The sequence below is a fragment of the Salvia splendens genome, chromosome 6, assembly GCF_004379255.2.
Source record: "Salvia splendens isolate huo1 chromosome 6, SspV2, whole genome shotgun sequence".
Classification (NCBI taxonomy): Eukaryota; Viridiplantae; Streptophyta; class Magnoliopsida; order Lamiales; family Lamiaceae; genus Salvia; species Salvia splendens.
The window spans coordinates 8,099,194-8,119,112 of record NC_056037.1 but is presented as its reverse complement, the minus strand read 5'-3'; the positions used below and the strand labels follow the sequence as shown (position 1 = coordinate 8,119,112).

The following is a 19,919-nucleotide window of genomic DNA, read 5'->3' as shown; positions in this document are numbered from 1 at the left end:
AGTTTTTGTCCATAGCCCCAATTTTGTTGTCCACAGCCCCAAAATTCTATTTCCGCCACTGTAGTGGACACCTTCAATAGCTCCCAAATTCCAAATACAAAATTCTACTATTTTCACAGCCGCGTCCTCGCCCCGAACGCGGCTATCCTGCGTCCGCCGCCCCAATAGCCCCCAAAAGTTGTCCGCCCACCTTTCCCACTATAGCCACCCGCCCACCGCCCCCAGACGCGGCTATAGCCGCGTCCTACCCATAGTGGACGCTCTAATTTTCTAAGGATATAAGTAATTTTTAATTATAGGACTTGTAAATTTTATGCTTCTTAATGAAGTAATTTTGTTATATACTGTACATGTGTAATTTAATTTTTATAAAGTAGATAATAATTTTAAAAATGAAAATAAATAAAATTTGCTGGAGTAGAATACGAGCAATTGTATGAGTTGTAGTGAAGAGTAGAGATTTTGATGAATGGCATTTTCTCCATCCTATAAAAATGGACACTATTTTCATTTTGATCTGTCCGCTCGTATCATAAAAATAGTTCAATTTTTTTAATAATGTTTTTTGCTTTAATAAAATGGACATCATTCTCCATTAATAATTCGTCAATCAACTTTTCTTTTAATTCTCTTATACTTTACTAATTATACTTTACATTACTAAAATTTATGTCTTACCAAAAGTATCTATTTTTAATGCACTACGAAAGTATTTCTCCAATCTTAGACCATCCACAACGGGTCTCGCCGGCGTCTCGCGTCTCGTCTCAGCGAGACGAGACCCCGGCGAGACGCGTTGCAGCCTCCATCTCGTCCCGTCTCGTCGCGCGTCTCGTCGCGCGTCTCGCCTCGGCGAGCCACGAGACGAGCTGTCTCGCCACGCGCCTAGGCGACGTGGCGCAGCCCGGAGTCGTGCGTGACGCCCACTCGCCGGCCCGCGAGTGGGCGTCGTCACGTGCTGACGCAATAAATATTTTTTTTTTAAAAAAATTCGAATTTAAATAAAAAAAAAAAATTTGTAACGGTATTATTACCGTTTTTTTGTTTTTTTTTTATATTTTTTTTGTTTTTTATTAAATTTTTTACTCTATAAATACTCCTAAACCCATCCTCATTTACACACAACTACACATCTATTCTTCCTACACATTTATTTTGTGTGTTTTTTTATTTTGTGTTTTTTTTAAATTTTTTTTTTTGTGTGTTTTTTTTATTTTGTGTGTTTTTTTTTGTTTTAATTTTAATAAAGTGTGTTTGTTTAAATTGAATTGGGTTTTAAAAAAAATTATAAATTAAATTGAATGAATAGTAATTAAGAGACGGTTAAGAGACGGAGCGTTGCAGGTTCCGTCTCTTAGTTAAGAGATGGAGGAAAAAAGGACAGTGGGGCCCTCAAATAGTGCTCAAATAGTAGTTAAGAGACGGTTTAAGAGACGGTATAGAGACAGCGTTGTGGATGGCCTTAGAATCTTGTTGGTTGACCTAACTAAAAAGAACCGACACCGATTTGGGTCAGAATTCGATAAAACCCGGCCAGGTAGCGTAATTCGGACGCAGATGTGGGCCCGCGAGAACAAATGCTCAAATATACTTTCTATCATCAGTGTTCACTCATTCATTCACTGAATTCAAATTCGCGGAAACAAAATGGTGAGCAATTTATTCCTATCTGTACTCGAGTTATTCATCTACTTCTCGATCACTTCTATTTTATTGTTGCAAGTTTTTGTTTTTAAATTTCTATCTTAATTTGTGTCGAATTGGTTAAGGTTACGCAGTTACTCTTTCTCTCTGCATTCCGATTCACTTAGTGTAAGCTTGTGTAGCAGCTGATTCCAGTGTTTTTTTCTCTAATTCTCTTCTTCTTACTGTTAATTTGTTTTCTTATCGCATGGGTTTTGATATCAAATTTAATTCTGGAGTAGGATATGATTTGTTTATGAAATTAGGGTTGTTGAGTTCTTAGGTGAAGCTAGATTAGTTTATGTTGAGAAATTATTAGATAAAAGATTCCTTTTTATTGTGTGTGTAGACTTTATTCAACACCTGTAGTTGTACAGCTTTGATTCGAGGTTTGTAACGATTGAGCTAAGAAAATGTGTACCTTATAATGACTTAGTCTCAGTGATGATAGGGTTGGGCCTTATAAGTTTGCTTAAAATGAAATTAAAAGATTAGAATACGTAAACTAGTAAAAATATTTTGTGTTTGTAACCCGTTCAGTTGCCCTTTGTGACTGGGGTGTCATCCACTTGAATCTGGTAATTGCGGGATTGTGTGCTGAACTATAATGCCCAAACATAGCTGGTTTTCCTGATTATAGCTTAACTATGACAATTGATTATCTGTTTCGTTGCAATGGCATATGATGCTTGACTGTTGTTGCTCAATGGAGAAAATTGTACTCAGCAGAGTTTATTTATATGTTTTCAAAATTGTTAGTTATGGTGTCTTTGGATTACAAAAGGAAGCAACCACATTGATGTAAGAATATCTAGTGTTGTAGCTGATAAATCTTAGAAAATGTCTCAACTGGTGGGTTAATATCACATAAAGCAACCTATATGTAGATGGGTATGGGTATGTGGACTCAACAATGGACCCAAAGAAACCAGAAGGAGAGTTGAGTGGTTGCAGAATGTGGAAGTGAAAGACATAGATGGGGTCGACATTGAGTTAGTTTCTCTAGACGTGAATGAGCACTACTTGGTCTAGTGCCAACACTTAGTGGCGCTATTGTTGAGTGAGTACTGAGTAGGCAAATGTTACTTATCTTTTTCTTGAACATCATTTGCATTGGTTTATTTGTTGTAGTTCGTTCGTAATCAAATATTACTTATCTTTTCCTTGAACATCATTTGCATTGGTTTATTTCTTGTAGTTCGTTCGTAATCAAAAGGTGATGTCCGAGTTTTTGGTTTTGTTTTAATGATTTAATTGTATCTAGGCTGACCCAGAATTGGAAGCGATCAGGCAAAGGAGAATGCAGGAGCTAATGGCTCAACGTGGCGGGGTAGTTACTCTGTTTTGTTCTATTTTACTTGTCAAAGTTTTTTTTTTTTGCGTTCTTTGCATGTTGTAGTTACGTATTTACTTACATACAGGGTAGTCATCAAGGTCCTGAGCAACAGAAAGCTCAGGAGGAAGCTAAAAGGTGGACTATCTCTTTCATTATCTAATTTAACTGAGTTTTTACTTTGAGTGTCTTAGAAGTTCTTTTGCAAAGCTTTTGCTGATTCTCTTAATTTATTAATTTACCTAGTGAGGCGGAGGAACAAAGACAACTGATGCTGACACGGATTTTGACATCTGAAGCACGTGCAAGACGTAAGTGGAACCTTCTGAGCTTAATCCAATTGTGTAACTCCTCATAAATTTCTCAATAGTATGTTTCCTCATAGCTCCACTTTATATTCTCCGACTCAAACTTTTCCAAACGTACAAAGATGGACATCAATAAAAGTGTAGAAACCATAGGTGCAAAAATGTGATGTTTTATCTATCATAGCTTAGATGTCAGTATTTAGATTCTCGTGGTGCAACCACCCACGTGCCTTACTCATGATGCATCTATTTGTGCAGTTGCTCGAATTGCGCTGGTAAAACCCGAGAAGGCCAGGGGAGTTGAGGATGTTATACTGAGAGCTGCCCAAACGGGTCAGATTGTTGAGAAGGTATCTTTGCTTCACTATGCTATCAATTTCTCAGGTTTCATGGTGTAGCTCTCTAAACATTCAAAATGATTGCTAACGATTTCTTGCATTCAACATAGGTATCTGAAGAGAGGCTCATATCGCTGCTCGAACAAATCAACAATCAAACATCTAAAGAAACCAAAGTGACAGTAAGTAGTAGTAGTTGATATTCAGTTGGCTTGCACTATCATTAGTTTTCAGTCTGTTGATTTTTCTACTGTTGCTTCCCAGATTCGGAGGCGTACAAGTGTTCTCGAGGATGATTAGACTATATGGGTTTGAGGTTTGTTTGATTTTATACTAAGCTTGATTTAAAAACACTGGCATATTGTAAAATCCATCCTACGGTGTGTGGTGGTTGGAATTGTTTTGAGTGTGATCGTCCAAATTTTAGCTGTCTCGAATTTTAAATAACTTCCAATTTTTTACTCGATACGGATAGTTATTGTATCGTTCAAGCATTGCTTGCTTGAAACATAAATCCCAGTCATCTTGATGTGAAGTAAGGTTATTTTCTTAACGATGCTAGATTCTCGCATACACTCGCTTAACAAGTACTGCAACATATGCTGATGTGAGGGTTTAACGAAGTACATTCGAGGTCAATATGGTTATAATATTGATTGTTTTGTGTCTAAGTCCTCATAATTTTATTTTTTAGTTATCCACAAAATGCCTCGTACTAATGGAATTGAGAAAATATTTATATATTGCTTGTAATTGTACTTGTTTACCTACCGAGGGATGAGTTTGCATTCCAACAAATCTCGCCTCAAACCAAGACTGAATCGATGACCAAAATCGTAACAAACCTCCCAACCAAGACCACACAGGTGACCAAGACCCTTTAACTAGTGTATGTGTATGTAGTCTGTGAGCATAGAAAGTAATTTTATACTCCGTATGTAGATCTGAAATCCATTGGTTAATTAAGATTGATTTTTCCAAACCAATGTCTAAGATAATGTTTTCTATGATTCTATTTCTATCCCATTCCATTTCACGAGAGTACTATTTTTTTCTCTTCTTTTTATTACTTTTTGTTTTTATTTTCCTACTCTTTATTCTTCAATGACAAAAGGTCCTCAAACTTAATCTCCACTAATCCATTTTATCTTACGGAGTAATAAAAAATGAGACCATTTTTTCTCTCTAAATCATTGCTACTTAACTATCAATAAATTAATTTTTACATCGAGAACGAAATTAAGTGAATGCAGAATCAATATTATAATCAAACAAAATACTTACACATTTCCACATCAATTAATTGAATGAAGAAACATTTAATTAATTTAAATATTTAATTTAATGCAACGCAGAAAAAATGAAGTGAACGTAGAAACAAATTTACAACCTAATTGTCACCTAAACAAGCCACAGTTCGATATCATGAAACTCTTTACATAATCATTTTGGAAACAACTTCTTAAACTCGAACGACAGAATCCAAATTCTGTTTTCTTAATAATGTCATCAAACACAAAACAAAGTCATATACAACTTGGTTTCAAAGTTAATGCTAACTAGATTAGAGAATAAATATTCAGAATTGAATGACCTAACTTGTCGCCGTCCTACTTATATTTAAATATATGCGTGAACAAAGGGTTTTTTTTGGGTATTCTCGATTGGTATTGGCCTAATTCATACAATCATTACTAAACCAGCGTGCAATGCGGAAGTCATATGTCTGAAAGTTTGAATTTGGCGAATTTACAAATTTCTAACCATTCTAGATCTAGAAATCACAATTACAAAAAGACGATTTAGATAGAGAGCTGTCCGAAAATCTAATAGCCAAAGTGAAATAAATACCCATAAAAATCGAGACTATTTTCATTTTGATCTGCACTTCCATTTTTTATTTTTTTTTATCTCTAATATGGTGTGCTCTAATAACTTTTTATTTTTACTTCTCTTCTACTTACCAATTAAAATTTAACACTCTTGACGTCCTAAGAATGTCTATTTTTATGGGATAGAGTAAAAAAAACATTGGTCGATTTTGAGTAACAATAACAAAATTGAAGAGTAGAAAATTTGAAAACAAAATGGCAAATTTTAATTGATAGAGAAGAAGTGAAAATAAATCAGTCGGGTGTATTTTGGCGGACTAATGAATTGACCGGTGAAATAGGTAATTAATGTTTCACGTGAAGTGTATAGTCAACTAAATGACACCACATTTTAGCTCTGATCATGCAAATTGTTGCCAATTAAATATACATACAACGTTATGACATGACGAGAATCTACTTTGATGCAGTATAGTTCAATTGATTACATCTTTAAGATAGTTGAGGAAAATATAAATTACTATTGAAGTTAGCAAACCTCAATCTATTGCTATTACTAGAAGTTTGATTAAATTAATAATCCCAATAATTAGTAGACTACCTATAGGCCTACCGCCTACCTAACCCCGTTGGGATGAAATTTTCACAGATCTTCATTACGTAATACTTAATTCACATAGTATGACAGAGTGACCTACACAAAATAAATAAAATCAAACATGAAATTATAAATAATTTAAGAAATTGTTGATTGATAATAAAAAATGGAATCGACCAAAAGTTTTAAAAATCGATTCATACACACAACCGTTATAGTATGAATTGAGCTCACCCAAAACACACACGTTTGAGCTCTAGCTCCGAATTTCTTCTAAAGTTAATAAATTGTGATTTTGATTCGTATTAAAATGATCTTGGTAATGGGATATTCGACATTATCATTTGTAACTACATACCAAATATTAAAAGAACACCTGATTTAGTTTTATTATACAATTATTTTATGATAATTACATTGGTGTTTTAGATTTAAAGAATTGGTAGATATTCCTAGAAAGCTACATCATCTCCAAACAAATGCCAAAAGTTTATGGGGTATTTCTTAAATTTCAAGACCTTAATAAATTAACAATAATCTTTTGGCAAATGATGTATACAAACTATTGTTTACTAATTTTATGATACTGGCGACTGAATTTTCATAAGCAAACTTAGGATTCAAGTGTCCCATTAATCTATAACGTAACTCTCTTAATCCGACAAGATTTAATTGTAAGTATCATCATGAAATAAACATTATTGTCGTTACAAGATTTTCTTTTTTCCAATTATACCCACCCAACAAAGATTGTTGCTTCATTTCCACTCATTGTCAACTAATCATTAAATGATAATTAGTTTCAAAAGGAGAGTTCTTAAGTCCTTCCCTACATATAATAATTAATGACTATATTCATAACTTAAACACGGCAGTTTTAGATTCATGTACTCTATTTATTATCCAACGTGTATATCTGTTATCATACTGCATTGTGACATTATATTTGGGCCTAATTGTGCAATCAAACTTAAACATCAAAGCATTGTTTTAATTAGACTCGTTATTGCAAAATAGATTAATAAATTCCTATTATGAAAAAGTTACTCTTACAGTCTTACTAATACTAAATCTTTATCACTTTCAAATTAGTATTTACTAAAAAAAAGACATTTTACTAATATACGTTTTAAATTTGTCACAACAAAATTAGAAAATTTCCCGAAAATCAGATTTTATCCATTGTAGAATAATGTCTTATTCAAATAAGAATATGGTGTATAATTGAAGAAGTAAAATAGAAAAAAATGCATAATCATAAACCAACCTGCAACCACCATCTGCTTACGGTTGATTAGTTTGAGAGAGAGAGAGACATTTCGACCGAAGAAGTCGCCATTATCAATTCTTCAAGCAAACGAAGACGTCAATTTCTACCTACTGACTCCTGCTTTTTTTTCCTGCAATTTTCTAAATTGTTTGCTTCAGATCTCTGCATTCCCTCTCCCAATTTCTAGGGCATCCTTTCATATATATCGGCGCATTGTCCACTGTGTATCACTGATTCAACCGTGTGTATGTGTGTGTGGATGCACCTCAGCTCCGTGCATTCACTTGATCGATGAGATTTCTGTAGATTGGGGATTTGGTGCTTGATCGTTTGAATTTTCGATTCCTGATGGCTGTAGATTCTGGCCCTGTGACGCCTGGACAGGTGCGATTTCGATATCATGACTTCATTTATGCTTCGATTTTAGTTGATTTAGAGTTCCTGAGAGAGTTGAAGATTTACTTGATTTTGGATTTGGATGTTCAGAGAAGTTTTATTTAGTGAGGTTCAAGATATTCCGTGCATGCTGCCAATAGCTGTAATGGTGACTCGGTTTTCTAGTGTGTGAAGCTTTGATTTGCAATTTTTAAAATTTAGTTATTTAGTTCTTGATAGCTTGGGTTTAACAGCGTCATTGACTTGAGTCTAGGTTTTAGGAGTTCTTTTATGTTGAATGATGTAAATCTACTTTGATTTTCTCTGCTTCGATTTATTCAAGTTTTTTGGCCCTGAAGGTTTAGTTTGACTCCTAGGTTGGTTTCATTTATTGAATGAAAAATGGGGTAAAAGATTGATATGAGTATTAGCGATGGTGCTTGTCTGCTGTTATGCGTTTGTTTTCTGGGTGAGCTTGTACATTCGTTCGGGACGATTCAACTTGTTTGGGATGGTTTGCGGTATTCTATGATCTGGTTGATGTAATGAGATAACTAGGATGAAAGAAAGTAGATCTTGTCTGATGCAAGTGTAATGTGAGAAATTTGATGACCTTTTTCACAAAATTTGAAAATGAGTACGAGGCAGCGAAATTATTTCATCTAGCTTTGTACTACTTCATTTTATATTTAGATAATATAATTTGGTGGATTTCTACAATCTTGATTAGAAGATAGGTTCCTAATATAAGCTTAATAATGCACTACATGAAAAGCTAGCAATAAATAATTAAATTTAATGGCCCTGATTCAGAGGAACTATTATCTTTGAATATAAAATAAAGACTATAAAGTGACTTTGCACTACTACTGAGGATGCTCCATTTTCCATAGGTCGTGCAACGATTTTTTTCCTAATAAAGATGAGTCATTGGAAATGTTATGCAACTTAAGCTTAATTAACAGTTTTTCTGGGACATGCCTAATGGGATCCTTTTTCATTAATATACCGAAGCGATATCATTGGTGGGCTAGTTAGTCTGATCCATTGTTAGCTAGTATATTTGAGGATTGCTACTTCCTTTAACTATTCTTCTCGTTTGAAATCTTTACTTGTGATTTTCTAGGTGTCGTTTCTGCTTGGTATAATCCCAATTTTTATCTCATGGATCTATTCTGAGTGGTTGGAGCACAAGAAATCATCTTCCCCTTCTAAAGTGTGAGCTCCTAATACTTCTCTCGTCAATACACTTAGGACCAACAGGGTGGTAGTAACCATTATTATCATCATCATCATCAGCATCATCATATCTTCTTCTGATAATCATCTTCTATGATGTATGACTTGCTTTTATGTCCAAAAGTCATTCAGATAATAACCTGGCTGAACTGGAAAGTGAAGCTATCAAAGAAGATGAGCGAGCACTATTAATGGAAGGCGGTCTCACTAAATCGGTGTCTACAAAAGTGTCTAGTCCATCCATTAAGACTAACATAATTAGGTATGTTTTCCTTGTGACTAGATGAGCAAACATAATTAGGTGACTTTTTGATCTGTACATAATTTAATTGATGGATTCAGTCTTACCAGCTGTGTGTGATCTACAGGTTTCTAACCATGGACGATGCATTTTTACTTGAAAATCGGCTACTTTTAAGGGCAATGTGAGTTTTGTATATTGATTATTTTTCGATCTTGTGTTGTTTCATTTGTTAATGAAAAATAACTCATGCAGGGCTGAATTTGGGGGAATTTTGTTCTACTTTTATATATGCGATCGGACAGATATATTTTCAGATTCTACCAAGGTGCCATTATCATTCTCTGTTATTATTGTTGATATATGCCAGAAAGAGCTGATAGCAGTATGCCTACCTGTTCAAAGTTTAAGTTAGAAAATGTATTTTATACCAATAAAATAGTAAACTTTACAAATATCTCATACATATCTCCTGATACAATATAAAGACTGCAACGAGTATACCCTATTTTCTGTATGTTATGCTATAATGTGAATAGATCTTTATTCTTTCATAATCTTCTCATTTTTCTATTGTTGGACAGAACTACAACCGCGATCTGTTTATTTTTCTGTATATCCTTCTCATCATAGCTTCGGTGATGACTTCTCTTAAGAAGCACCATGACAAATCAGCTTTTTCTGGAAAAGCAATTCTATACCTTAATCGCCATCAGACTGAGGAGTGGAAAGGATGGATGCAGGCAAGTAATCTTTTTGTTTTAATTTAATGCTATACTCATGAGTAGGTTGTATAAGAAATAAAAATAGTCTTGTAGGTGCCCCATGACTTTTATGTCTGGCTTTCTCTTAGTTGATACTGGATGTTTCTGACACTTCTCAGATGCCAATCTCTTTCTACTGGCGATGTGTCTGACAATGTACTACGTTTATTATAGGTGCTGTTTTTGATGTATCATTACTTTGCCGCAGCCGAGATATACAATGCAATTCGCATTTTTATTGCTGCATATGTTTGGATGACTGGCTTCGGAAACTTCTCCTATTATTATATTCGCAAAGATTTCAGTGTTGCTCGATTTGCTCAGGTGATGTTGCAATCTGTCATTGGTCTTTTGTTGTTTTTCTTACAATTGGTCTAATTTGACTGGGTTCTTAATGCAGATGATGTGGAGGCTCAACTTTTTTGTGGCATTTGCTTGTATTGTTCTTAACAATGACTACATGCTGTACTATATCTGCCCAATGCATACCCTTTTCACTCTAATGGTGTACGGGGCTCTTGGTATTGGCCACAAGTATAATGATATAAGATCAGTTATGGCTTTGAAGCTTTTGGTGTGCTTTCTGGTAGTTATCTTTGTATGGGAAGTTCCTGGAGTTTTTGAAGTTCTATGGAGTCCTTTCACCTTTCTTTTAGGTTCGTGATCCATTAATTTTACGTTACTTGAAAACCAAGCTCATTCTGTCTTTTTTCAGTGATATTTACATCTTCTTCTTGGGCTATTTGTTAACTGTGACAGTGCAATGATACCTTATCATCATGTTACTGACAGGATATAGTGATCCAGCAAAACCAGAACTTCCACGACTTCATGAGTGGCATTTTAGATCTGGACTTGATCGCTATATTTGGATCATCGGAATGATTTATGCCTATTTTCACCCAAATGTAATGCTCTATAATTGCAATTTTTGCTAATGTTCTATTAGCATGAATTAGGAAATAAGACCTTTTATGTCATTACAGGTTGAAAGGTTGATGGAGAAATTGGAGGAATCTGAGGCCAAGAGGAGACGTACCATCAAGGGATCCATTGTTACTGTTGCCTTAGTAGTAAGTCAATTTATTGATTTATGGTGTGTGGCATTCAATTTATTGATTTATGGTGTGTTTTGATAATCTTCTTCAAGTTTTCTCATAACTAAAAAGCAAATACTGGGTTGTAGGTTGGCTACCTATGGTACGAATACATTTACAAGCTGGACAAAATTGCATATAACAAGCTGCATCCTTACACATCATGGATCCCCATAACGTATGTAACAAAACATTGTTTCAATCTAACTAATGGCAGTTCTTTTAAATTTTGTAAGAGAAGAAAGATCTATTCTCATTTGCTTCAATCCATTTTTACAGTGTCTACATTTGTTTGCGGAATATCAGCCAGAACCTTCGGAACTTTTCCTTGACACTTTTTGCGTAAGTCATATTAAGATTTTCTTTTGATCTCAACAGTCAGCAGATGTTGGCATATCACGTTACTTTTGCTGGATTAATATTTGCTGCTTTCTTTCCAGGTGGCTTGGAAAAATTACTTTGGAGACCTATATTTCCCAGTTCCATATCTGGCTGAGGTGTGTGCTTATTTTGTAGTATTTCAATGTCATATATATGGTGATACTCGAACGCTGACCTTCAATATACCCGTACATCTTGATTAATGGATAGTTCTTTATAAAATTCTGCTTGGCAATGTTTGAGCAGTTCCGATGATATATGAACTCAGCGTGACCAAACATAATACGATTTACTACGCCTCACATGTTTCTCTTGATGTATTATAACAGATCCAATACGCCCAATGGACAGCCTAAATGGTTGCTATCCTTCATTCCAGATTATCCCATGCTTAACTTCATGCTGACAACTGCCATTTATATCTTGGTTAGTCACTTTGCCTAGCTTTGTGTTGAATCGATGTACTGCTACTAATCCCACTGGTGCTGCAGGTATCTTGCCGGATTTTTGAGCTCACCAATACACTCAAGTCAGCTTTTATACCCACAAGAGATGATAAGAAACTGTTGTACAACTTTTTTGCTGCGGCTGTCATCTCCGTGTGTTTGTATTCCATTTCGTTCATCCTGGTTCAGATTCCCCATTAGTCGAGTAAGTTCTGTATCTGATTACTATAACATTAATGTGAGCTACTGATTGGCAAAAATGCACCTACTCTGTTTTCATTCCTCGCTGAGATTCGAAAAGCTCCAACCTATTAATTGGAATTCATGATCTGCGCTCGATGTTTTTGCACTATCCTGAAAGAAAGTGACTGACTGTTGGATACTAATATTCTTATTTAGACATTTCACATCTTTTGCTGTTACTGTGTGATCTTTGATTTGAATCTTGACTTGTTTGGTGCAGATTTCTGCATAAACAAGCTAAAGAAGGCGTGTTCAAGACTCCGCCCAAAGGGAAATCTGGGACCTATAATTTCTTCTCTTGGGATTGGTTTGATGATTGCGATCGTTCATTCCCAGCAATTTTGAGAGATATCGCTGCATTACTTTTCTTGTCTCTAATCGAAGAATGATAAAAATTTCTTAAGTGTATTTTGTTACACGCACAACACACACATATATTCTTATTCTTTGATTTCTCCTATGCAAAAAAAAAGTGTTTATTGGGATTCAACTGATGGCCTTAATGAATCCACATCTTTGACCAAGAATAGTTCGCATGTTCATTTCATTAAATTGAGTAATTAATACATGTGAAAATTCTGTGCTGCGCTATTTCTCGTGAATTACTTTATTTTCCGGGGACAAAGTTTGTAGCATAAGACCAAGCATTGTTGTTAACGGGGTCAGCCAGGTGGTCGGCGAGGTTCTCCAACGGCCCTTTTCCGGTGACGATTGCCTGAACAAAGAAACCGAACATTGAAAACATGGCAAGTCTACCGTTCTTGATCTCCTTCACCTTAAGCTCAGCAAATGCTTCTGGGTCATCGGCTAGGCCCAACGGGTCAAAGCTTCCACCCGGATACAATGGGTCCACCACTTCGCCAAGGGGCCCACCGGCAATTCTGTAGCCCTCAACTGCTCCCATGAGTAGCACTTGAGTAGCCCAGATGGCCAGGATGCTCTGAGCATGGACCAAATTCGGGTTGCCCAAATAATCAAGTCCACCTATATATCCAATACAATAGTATTATTATAATGAGAATGTGTTTCATCGAATAGTTTGATATCTATAATGAAATTAAATTAAACTGAAAGCATAGAGTTTGAATCTTACCCTCGCTGAAGATTTGAGCGCCGGCCTTGAACCAGACAGCCTCTCCGAACTTGACGCCGTTGCGGGCCAAGAGCTCGGGGAAGACGCAGCCGAGGGCACCAAGCATGGCCCAGCGGCTGTGGATGACCTCAAGCTCGCGGTTCTTGGCGAAAGTCTCGGGGTCAGCCGAAAGTCCGGCGGTATCCCAGCCGTAGTCGCCGGGGAATTCTCCGGTGAGATAGCTGGGGGCTTCGCCGGAGAATGGGCCTAAGTACTTAACACGGTCGGGGCCATACCAAGGGCTGCCGGAGGAGACGGCAGGCTTCTTGGTGGCAGTCTTCCTCATCGAGACTCTTCCGTTACCGGCTGTCTCTGAGGCGGCCGGAGAGAGCTTCACTGCCTGACCGGCGAAAGAAGAGGAAGAAAGAGCCATTGAAGTGGAAGCCATTGTATTGATAATGTAACGGTTTTGTATAGAGAGTTGGGATTGAGGATGGGAGAAATGTAGGTTAGTTGGTAGTTATATATAGAGGTAGTGAATATGATGTTGGTGATGATAGGGATATTCATATTAGAATATGTCTCTCTCTTTTGATTGGATGTCAAGATTTTATGTTGAGTTGGCAAATTCTTAACCATCTACTTTTGCAATTTGACAAACATCCCAAATTCCCATCATGAAATCTATCCTTGATAGTTTGGATGTTGTCATATTAGAGTTGAATCATCCAATGCCACACATCAATTTTTGAGGTAACGTTTCAAATAAATATTTTAGTTAGTAGTAGTAAGGACTTTCCTTGTTCCTAAAAAGTATGAACTTTAGGTTCGGCACGAGTTTTAATGCATTATTGGTAAAGTAAGAGATGACAAAAATGAAAATAATGCATACTTTTCCTGGACGGAGAGGAGTATTAATTATAGATTCTTTTGCAAAAATACTCTCCTAGTATTTTGATTTAGTAATAATAGTTATTTAAAATTTTAAAATTTGAATTTACAATAAAATTAAAATAAAATTATTTTTTTATTAACACTTACAATTAGGGGTGAGCTTTCAAATTCAACCCAAAATCGAACAAAAAACTGAGATTTTCATAAAATGAATTCTGGACCAAGTTACCCAAAAAGAAATACTGAATTTCGAATTATAAAAACCAACCAAATTGAAAATTTTTAATTGCACGAAAATATTCAAAAACAAAAAAAATATTAAAAATCATTTTTATAAAAATCTTATAAAACCAATTAACATATCTAAATAACTACAATCTTCATAAAATCTAAATATCATACCGGCCCTCTTTATTTAAAAACACATACTTCATCTATATTTGATACTAATATAAACTCAAAATCGTCGGTAGAATTGTAACGAGCGAGCCACAAAACATGAAACTCAAGATAATTTTTAAAATTAAAATAATCATTCTCCTGATAGAAAACTATTCTTCAACCTCAATAATATAATGACTTTATAAACCCATCATTCAACAGAGTTTAACAACTTTTATTTTTAGGTAATACTACTATATACTAGTACTCCATATTTTAATAATAATAATTATTATAATAATAAATTCAATATTGAAAATCTAATTACGTCCACCGATGGCAGGAAAGTAAAACCTCTTTCCCTCTCAAATAAGGGATTTCAAATTGTTGCTGCGATCCGATTCAGTGGAGCCATTTAAAGACGAAAATCAATAAAATCAGCTTTGCAATCGTTGAATTTGGTTACCCGCTGTTTCATTTCACTCACACTGATTCATCTTCATCATTCTTCCTTGCTCCTTCATTTTTAACTTTTTTTTAAAACAATCAAGCAAAGACATGAAGAAGAAAGTAGAATAAGACATTTGATAATCTCTGCAATCGGATAATTTTACTGTTTCATTGATAGATGATAATGTAACATACAAACTGAATTTATATCCAGACTAGGAAGGATCTAGAACACTTCACTAATCTTGTACAAACCGATTACAGACACTAATCATAACAGAATCACTAAGCTTTCTTCTTCATCAATGCTTTAACAACTATGTCTCTCCAAGTACACTTATTGTCCTCACTTTTGTTGGGCAAGACCACAACATCTCTCTGATCTTCACCAGCTGCAGTGGTACAATCTTGACTCTATCTCGTGCTCCAAGCTTGCTCACATGACAGTGACTTGGATCATCTTCATTTAGCTCAACATTGCAAGCAACTCCAGTTTGCTCACTGCAGCCTTCTCTAACACACCCCCTCAATCTGAGTGGGGCTAAGCATACTACTCCTAGTCTTTCCCTGAGCTTCACAAAGGATTGTTTACTCAGAGGCTTTGTGAATATATCATCTATTTGATCAGCTGTTGGTACATGCCTCAGTTCTATTTCTTTTCCAAGAACTTTGTCTATGATAAAATGAATATCCAGCACTATATGTTTGGTTCTTGCATGCATAACCGGATTTGAAGCAAAAGCAATAGCACTTAAGTTATCCACCCAAATCACTAGACTAGCATTTCTCTTGATCTTTAATTCGTCAAGTAAGGAGCTCAACCAAGCAATCTCTGAAGCTGCCAGTGCTAAACTTTTGTACTCAGCCTCAGTGTTGGACCTAGCAACTACACCTTGCTTCTTTACACACCATGAAATCAAGTTTCTGCCATAGTATGTACATATGCCACTGATGGACCTTCTATCATCCAAGTCAGCAGCCCAATCAGAATCTGAGAAGGCTGAAATCAAACCATTTGATTTGTGGATTTGAATTCCATGATCTAATGTGCCAGATAGATATCTCAAAATCCATTTAGTAGCCTTCCAATGTGGATCCAAAGGTGATGCCATATATTGGCTGACTTGTTCACTGCAAAATTAATGTCAGGCCTTGTGATGGTTGCATATTGGAGTGCTCCCACCATGCTTCTGTACAGTTTAGGGTCAGAAAAAGGCTCACCAATGTTCTTTCTAAGTTCACAACTAGACACCATTGGGGTTGGACAACCCTTTGCCCCTGTCATATTGGCTTCTTTAGAAGATCTTTGATGTAGTTTGACTGACACATATGGAGACCATTTTGATCAGTCTTGATTACTTCAACTCCCATAAACAAGCTCACCTCCCCAAGATCTTTTAAAGAAAAATGGGAATTCAGTTTGGAGATCACTTTTTGGATAGAAGAAGAACAATTTCCAGTGATGAGAATATCATCAACATAGATCAACAAATACACAACTTCATCCCCTCTCTGTCTGGAAAACATGGAGGCATCAGCCTTGGATTGAGAAAATCCAAGAGAAAGGAGAACATAATGGACAGTGTAGAACCAGGCTCTTGAAGCCTGCTTTAGTCCATAGATGGCCTTTTTAAGTTTACAGCCCAGGTGTGGACCTCCTTGCTAAAAACCAATAGGTTCTCATATTAATATCTTCCTCTAGATCACCATTCAAGAAGGAATTGTTCACATCCAAGTGAGTGACAGACCAACCGAGACTAACAGCCAAATTGAGGATTAGTCTGATGGTAGTAGGTTTACCTACTGGGCCAAATGTTTCATTGAAGTCAAAACCTGGGTGTTGAGAGAACCCTTGAGCAACTAACCTAGCTTTGTGCCGAGCAATAGCACCAGATAGATGAAACTTGAGCTTAAAGATCCAAGTGCAGCCTATCAAATTTTTACCAAGAGGCAAGGTGGTCAAAATCCAAGTTTTGTTTCTGAGAAGTGCTAAGAATTCTTCCAACATAGCAGCCTTCCAAATTGGTATTAGCAGATCCACTAATGTAGATTTGGGAATCTGTGATTGAGAAATGGTTAAGGAAAATATTTTTGGCTTAAAAACTTCAGCTTTAGATCTGGTGGTCATGTGATGAGTAGGCTGAGTGGAGTGAGTAGAAGAAGAAGTATCTGGGGCAGAAGTATCTGAAGCAGATGGAACAGCTGGAGAATCAGAAGAAGAACTTGAGTGAGAAGATTGGGAAAATTGATGAGCATCAGAAGCTGGAGAAGGAGGATCAGAGTCTAACTGCTATGCATGTGAAGATTGGTCAGATGGAAGAGATGGAGGCTGATAATTCTGAAAAGGGACAAATAGAATAGGGGAACTAAGTTGAATAGAAGTGACAAGATGAGGATGAGTGTCAGAGGCAGAAGGAAGAGATTTGAAAGGGAAAGAAGACTCATCAAATTTTATGTCTCTTGTGACAATAACTTTCCCATCAGGAAGTAATGCCTTGAACCATTTATGAGATGAACTGTACCCCAAGAAAGTAGCTCTAACTGATCTGAATTGCAGCTTATGCTTGTTATAGGGTCTAATGAAGGGATAACACAAGCATCCAAAGACTCTTAGAGAAGAATAATTAGGTTTATGAGAATGCAGTTTCTCATAGGGTGAGATATTTTTGATGGTTTTAGAGGGCATTCGATTTATCAGGTAAACTGCAGTGAGGAAAGCATCATCCCAGAAGTGTTGAGGGAGTGAAGCTTGAGCTAAAAGAGCAAGACCAGTTTCTACAATATGCCTATATTTTCTCTCAGTCAAGCCATTCTGCTGTGGTGTATAAAGGCATGAGATTCTGTGAGATATTCCACAATCCTTAAGGAAGCTAGTTAGACCTTGAAACTCACCTCCCCAATCAGATTGCAAAGTTTTAATTTTTGAACCAAAATGATTTTCACTCATGGATTTGAACTGTTTAAAAACAGATGAAACATCACTCTTATTTTTCATCTTATTTTTCAAAAGATGAATCCAAGTGAATCTTGAGAAATGATCAATGAAGGACACATAATAGGCAAAACCATTTCTAGAAATAACAGGAGAAGGTCCCCACAAGTCACTATGAATGAGTTCTAAAGAATGATCAGAAACTGAATTTGATAAAGAATAAGGCAATCTGTGTGCTTTGGAAATGGAACAAGGATGACAAAGAGACTGATCATTCATTGAAACAAAGGGAATATTACAACTATTCAAAGTACTTTTCACAACATCTAGAGTAGGATGTCCTAGTCTATTGTGCCATAAAGCAAGATTAAGACTAGAAGGTGAGCTTGAACTACTGCTAGAAGGTGAATCAGGCAGACTGAGGGAATGGACTGTTGGAACTTCTTGGTCGAAAATGGGAAGATTGGAGCTATTGCTTCTCTTAATTGGGAATGATCAACTAGGAAATGGTAGAGGCCCTTCTCAAGTGCTCCCTTGAGCACGATTTCCTTGGTGCACAGGTCCTTAACAAAACAAAAAGTTGGATGAAATTAAAAGAAAACTGAATTATCCTTAGCAAACTGTGATACACTAAGAAGATTTTTGGTAATGTTAGGAACATGGAGAAGATTCTTAAGATGAAGCTTTCTAGAAAAAGTAGAGGAATGAGAATTAACCACAGATTCACCAATATTTGAAATAGGAACGGACTGACCATTACCATGAACCAAGCTTTTGCCTCCTGTATATTCTGAGCTTATGTTCAGATGTCCAAGATCATTAGAGACATGATGAGTAGCTCCAGAATCCGGATACCAACTGGAGGAAGCAGCAGAATCATATCCAAACTCAGAGGGATTTGCTGCTGAGAATTTGGTTGTAGGAGATCTTGGCACTGACTGGACAATGTGAGCAGAAGGATTGTAGTAGTTTTGCTGCTGCTGGGGCTGATTTGCTCTGAATTGCACTTGATGAGAGTGTAGTTTTGCTCAAATATGTGCCAGCACTTAGCAGCTGAGTGCCCTGGTTTCTCACACAGTTGGCATATGATTTTATTGCCTCCCCTTACAAATCCTCTGCCACATCTACCTCCTCTTTGATTTCTAGATCCACCTCTTCCTCCACCTGTGTCAAACTTGTTGTTGTAGGATTGTAGATCTTTCTTTGGCCCTGACTGTTGCTGCACCAAGTGGAGTGAGGGTTGAGATCCCTTAGTGCTGGAAGAGTTTGCTCTTGTTGTCTCCATTCTGGACTCAAAGCTGAGAAGAAATGAGGATACATCACCAATCGCCCAAGGTTCAGATCTGGAGGTGACAGCACATACAGCTGGATCATATTCCTGACCCAAGCCTCCAAGAATGTATAGAATCTGCTCACCATCAGAGACCCTGCAACCAACTGAACTGAGAAGGTCAAAATTATTCTTCATTTCTGAGACTTTGCATCTGCTGCCGGTATTGCATAACTTTTGCAGTTGAGCGGCTAGCAAAGTTGGTTTCTAGTGCTCCCCATATGTCCTTTGCATATCTGAGACCAATAACAAGAGAGAGAGCTCACTCAGACAGTGAAGAGAGAAACCATCCTGCAACTTTCCTGTCTTGCCTCTGCCAAGCAATGAATGCTGGATTAATAACCAGAGATCCTGCAGCTGGATCAACAATCATTTGTGGTGGTGGGCAGGGCTTCTCCAGTGAGAAATGACTCATGCCCTTATCCATACACAACAACATCTACTTGTTGCTGCAAAATCAAGAAATTTCCATCAGTTAACTTCACTGAAATGGGATGAAGTTGAGAGTATAGAGACAATGCTGATAAGGGAATAGAAGCGGCATTAGAATCGTTTGATTCTACCATTTTGAAGATAAAAGAAAAGGATCAGAAGGTAGGAGAGACAAGATCACTAAGATCCTACTCTGACACCATGAAAACAATCAAGCAAAGACATGAAGAAGAAAGTAGAACAAGACATTTGATAATCTCTGCAGTCAGATAATTTTACT

At 36.5% G+C, this 19,919-nt stretch overlaps 3 protein-coding genes across 4 annotated transcripts; 2 read left to right on the top strand and 1 right to left on the bottom strand.

The window, feature by feature from the left end:
- Positions 1-1,563: 1,563 nt before the first annotated feature.
- LOC121808221 (DNA-binding protein DDB_G0278111-like) lies at positions 1,564-4,215 on the top strand. 2 transcript variants are annotated; one of them, XM_042208612.1, is made up of 7 exons: positions 1,564-1,650; positions 2,948-3,013; positions 3,105-3,154; positions 3,263-3,327; positions 3,583-3,674; positions 3,773-3,844; positions 3,927-4,215. In XM_042208612.1, the coding sequence occupies exons 1-7, from the start codon at positions 1,648-1,650 to the stop codon at positions 3,960-3,962; spliced, it is 384 nt and encodes a 127-aa protein (XP_042064546.1). In that variant the 5' UTR covers positions 1,564-1,647; the 3' UTR covers positions 3,963-4,215. The 2 variants fall into 2 exon arrangements, with proteins under 2 accessions (XP_042064546.1, XP_042064547.1); XM_042208613.1 differs by lacking the exon at positions 1,564-1,650 and adding an exon at positions 1,725-1,812.
- Positions 4,216-7,355: 3,140 nt separating this feature from the next.
- Positions 7,356-12,672, top strand: LOC121808145 (protein REDUCED WALL ACETYLATION 3-like). The gene is made up of 16 exons (XM_042208518.1): positions 7,356-7,746; positions 8,864-8,955; positions 9,101-9,238; positions 9,345-9,401; positions 9,473-9,545; positions 9,802-9,960; positions 10,156-10,305; positions 10,382-10,637; positions 10,774-10,889; positions 10,968-11,054; positions 11,168-11,256; positions 11,358-11,420; positions 11,519-11,575; positions 11,789-11,885; positions 11,951-12,110; positions 12,369-12,672. The coding sequence occupies exons 1-15, from the start codon at positions 7,711-7,713 to the stop codon at positions 12,104-12,106; spliced, it is 1,626 nt and encodes a 541-aa protein (XP_042064452.1). The 5' UTR covers positions 7,356-7,710; the 3' UTR covers positions 12,107-12,110; positions 12,369-12,672.
- LOC121808192 (chlorophyll a-b binding protein of LHCII type 1-like) lies at positions 12,664-13,724 on the bottom strand. The gene is made up of 2 exons (XM_042208578.1): positions 13,242-13,724; positions 12,664-13,132 (listed from the first exon to the last, which is right to left on the bottom strand). The coding sequence occupies exons 1-2, from the start codon at positions 13,666-13,668 to the stop codon at positions 12,756-12,758; spliced, it is 804 nt and encodes a 267-aa protein (XP_042064512.1). The 5' UTR covers positions 13,669-13,724; the 3' UTR covers positions 12,664-12,755.
- Positions 13,725-19,919: the final 6,195 nt, after the last annotated feature.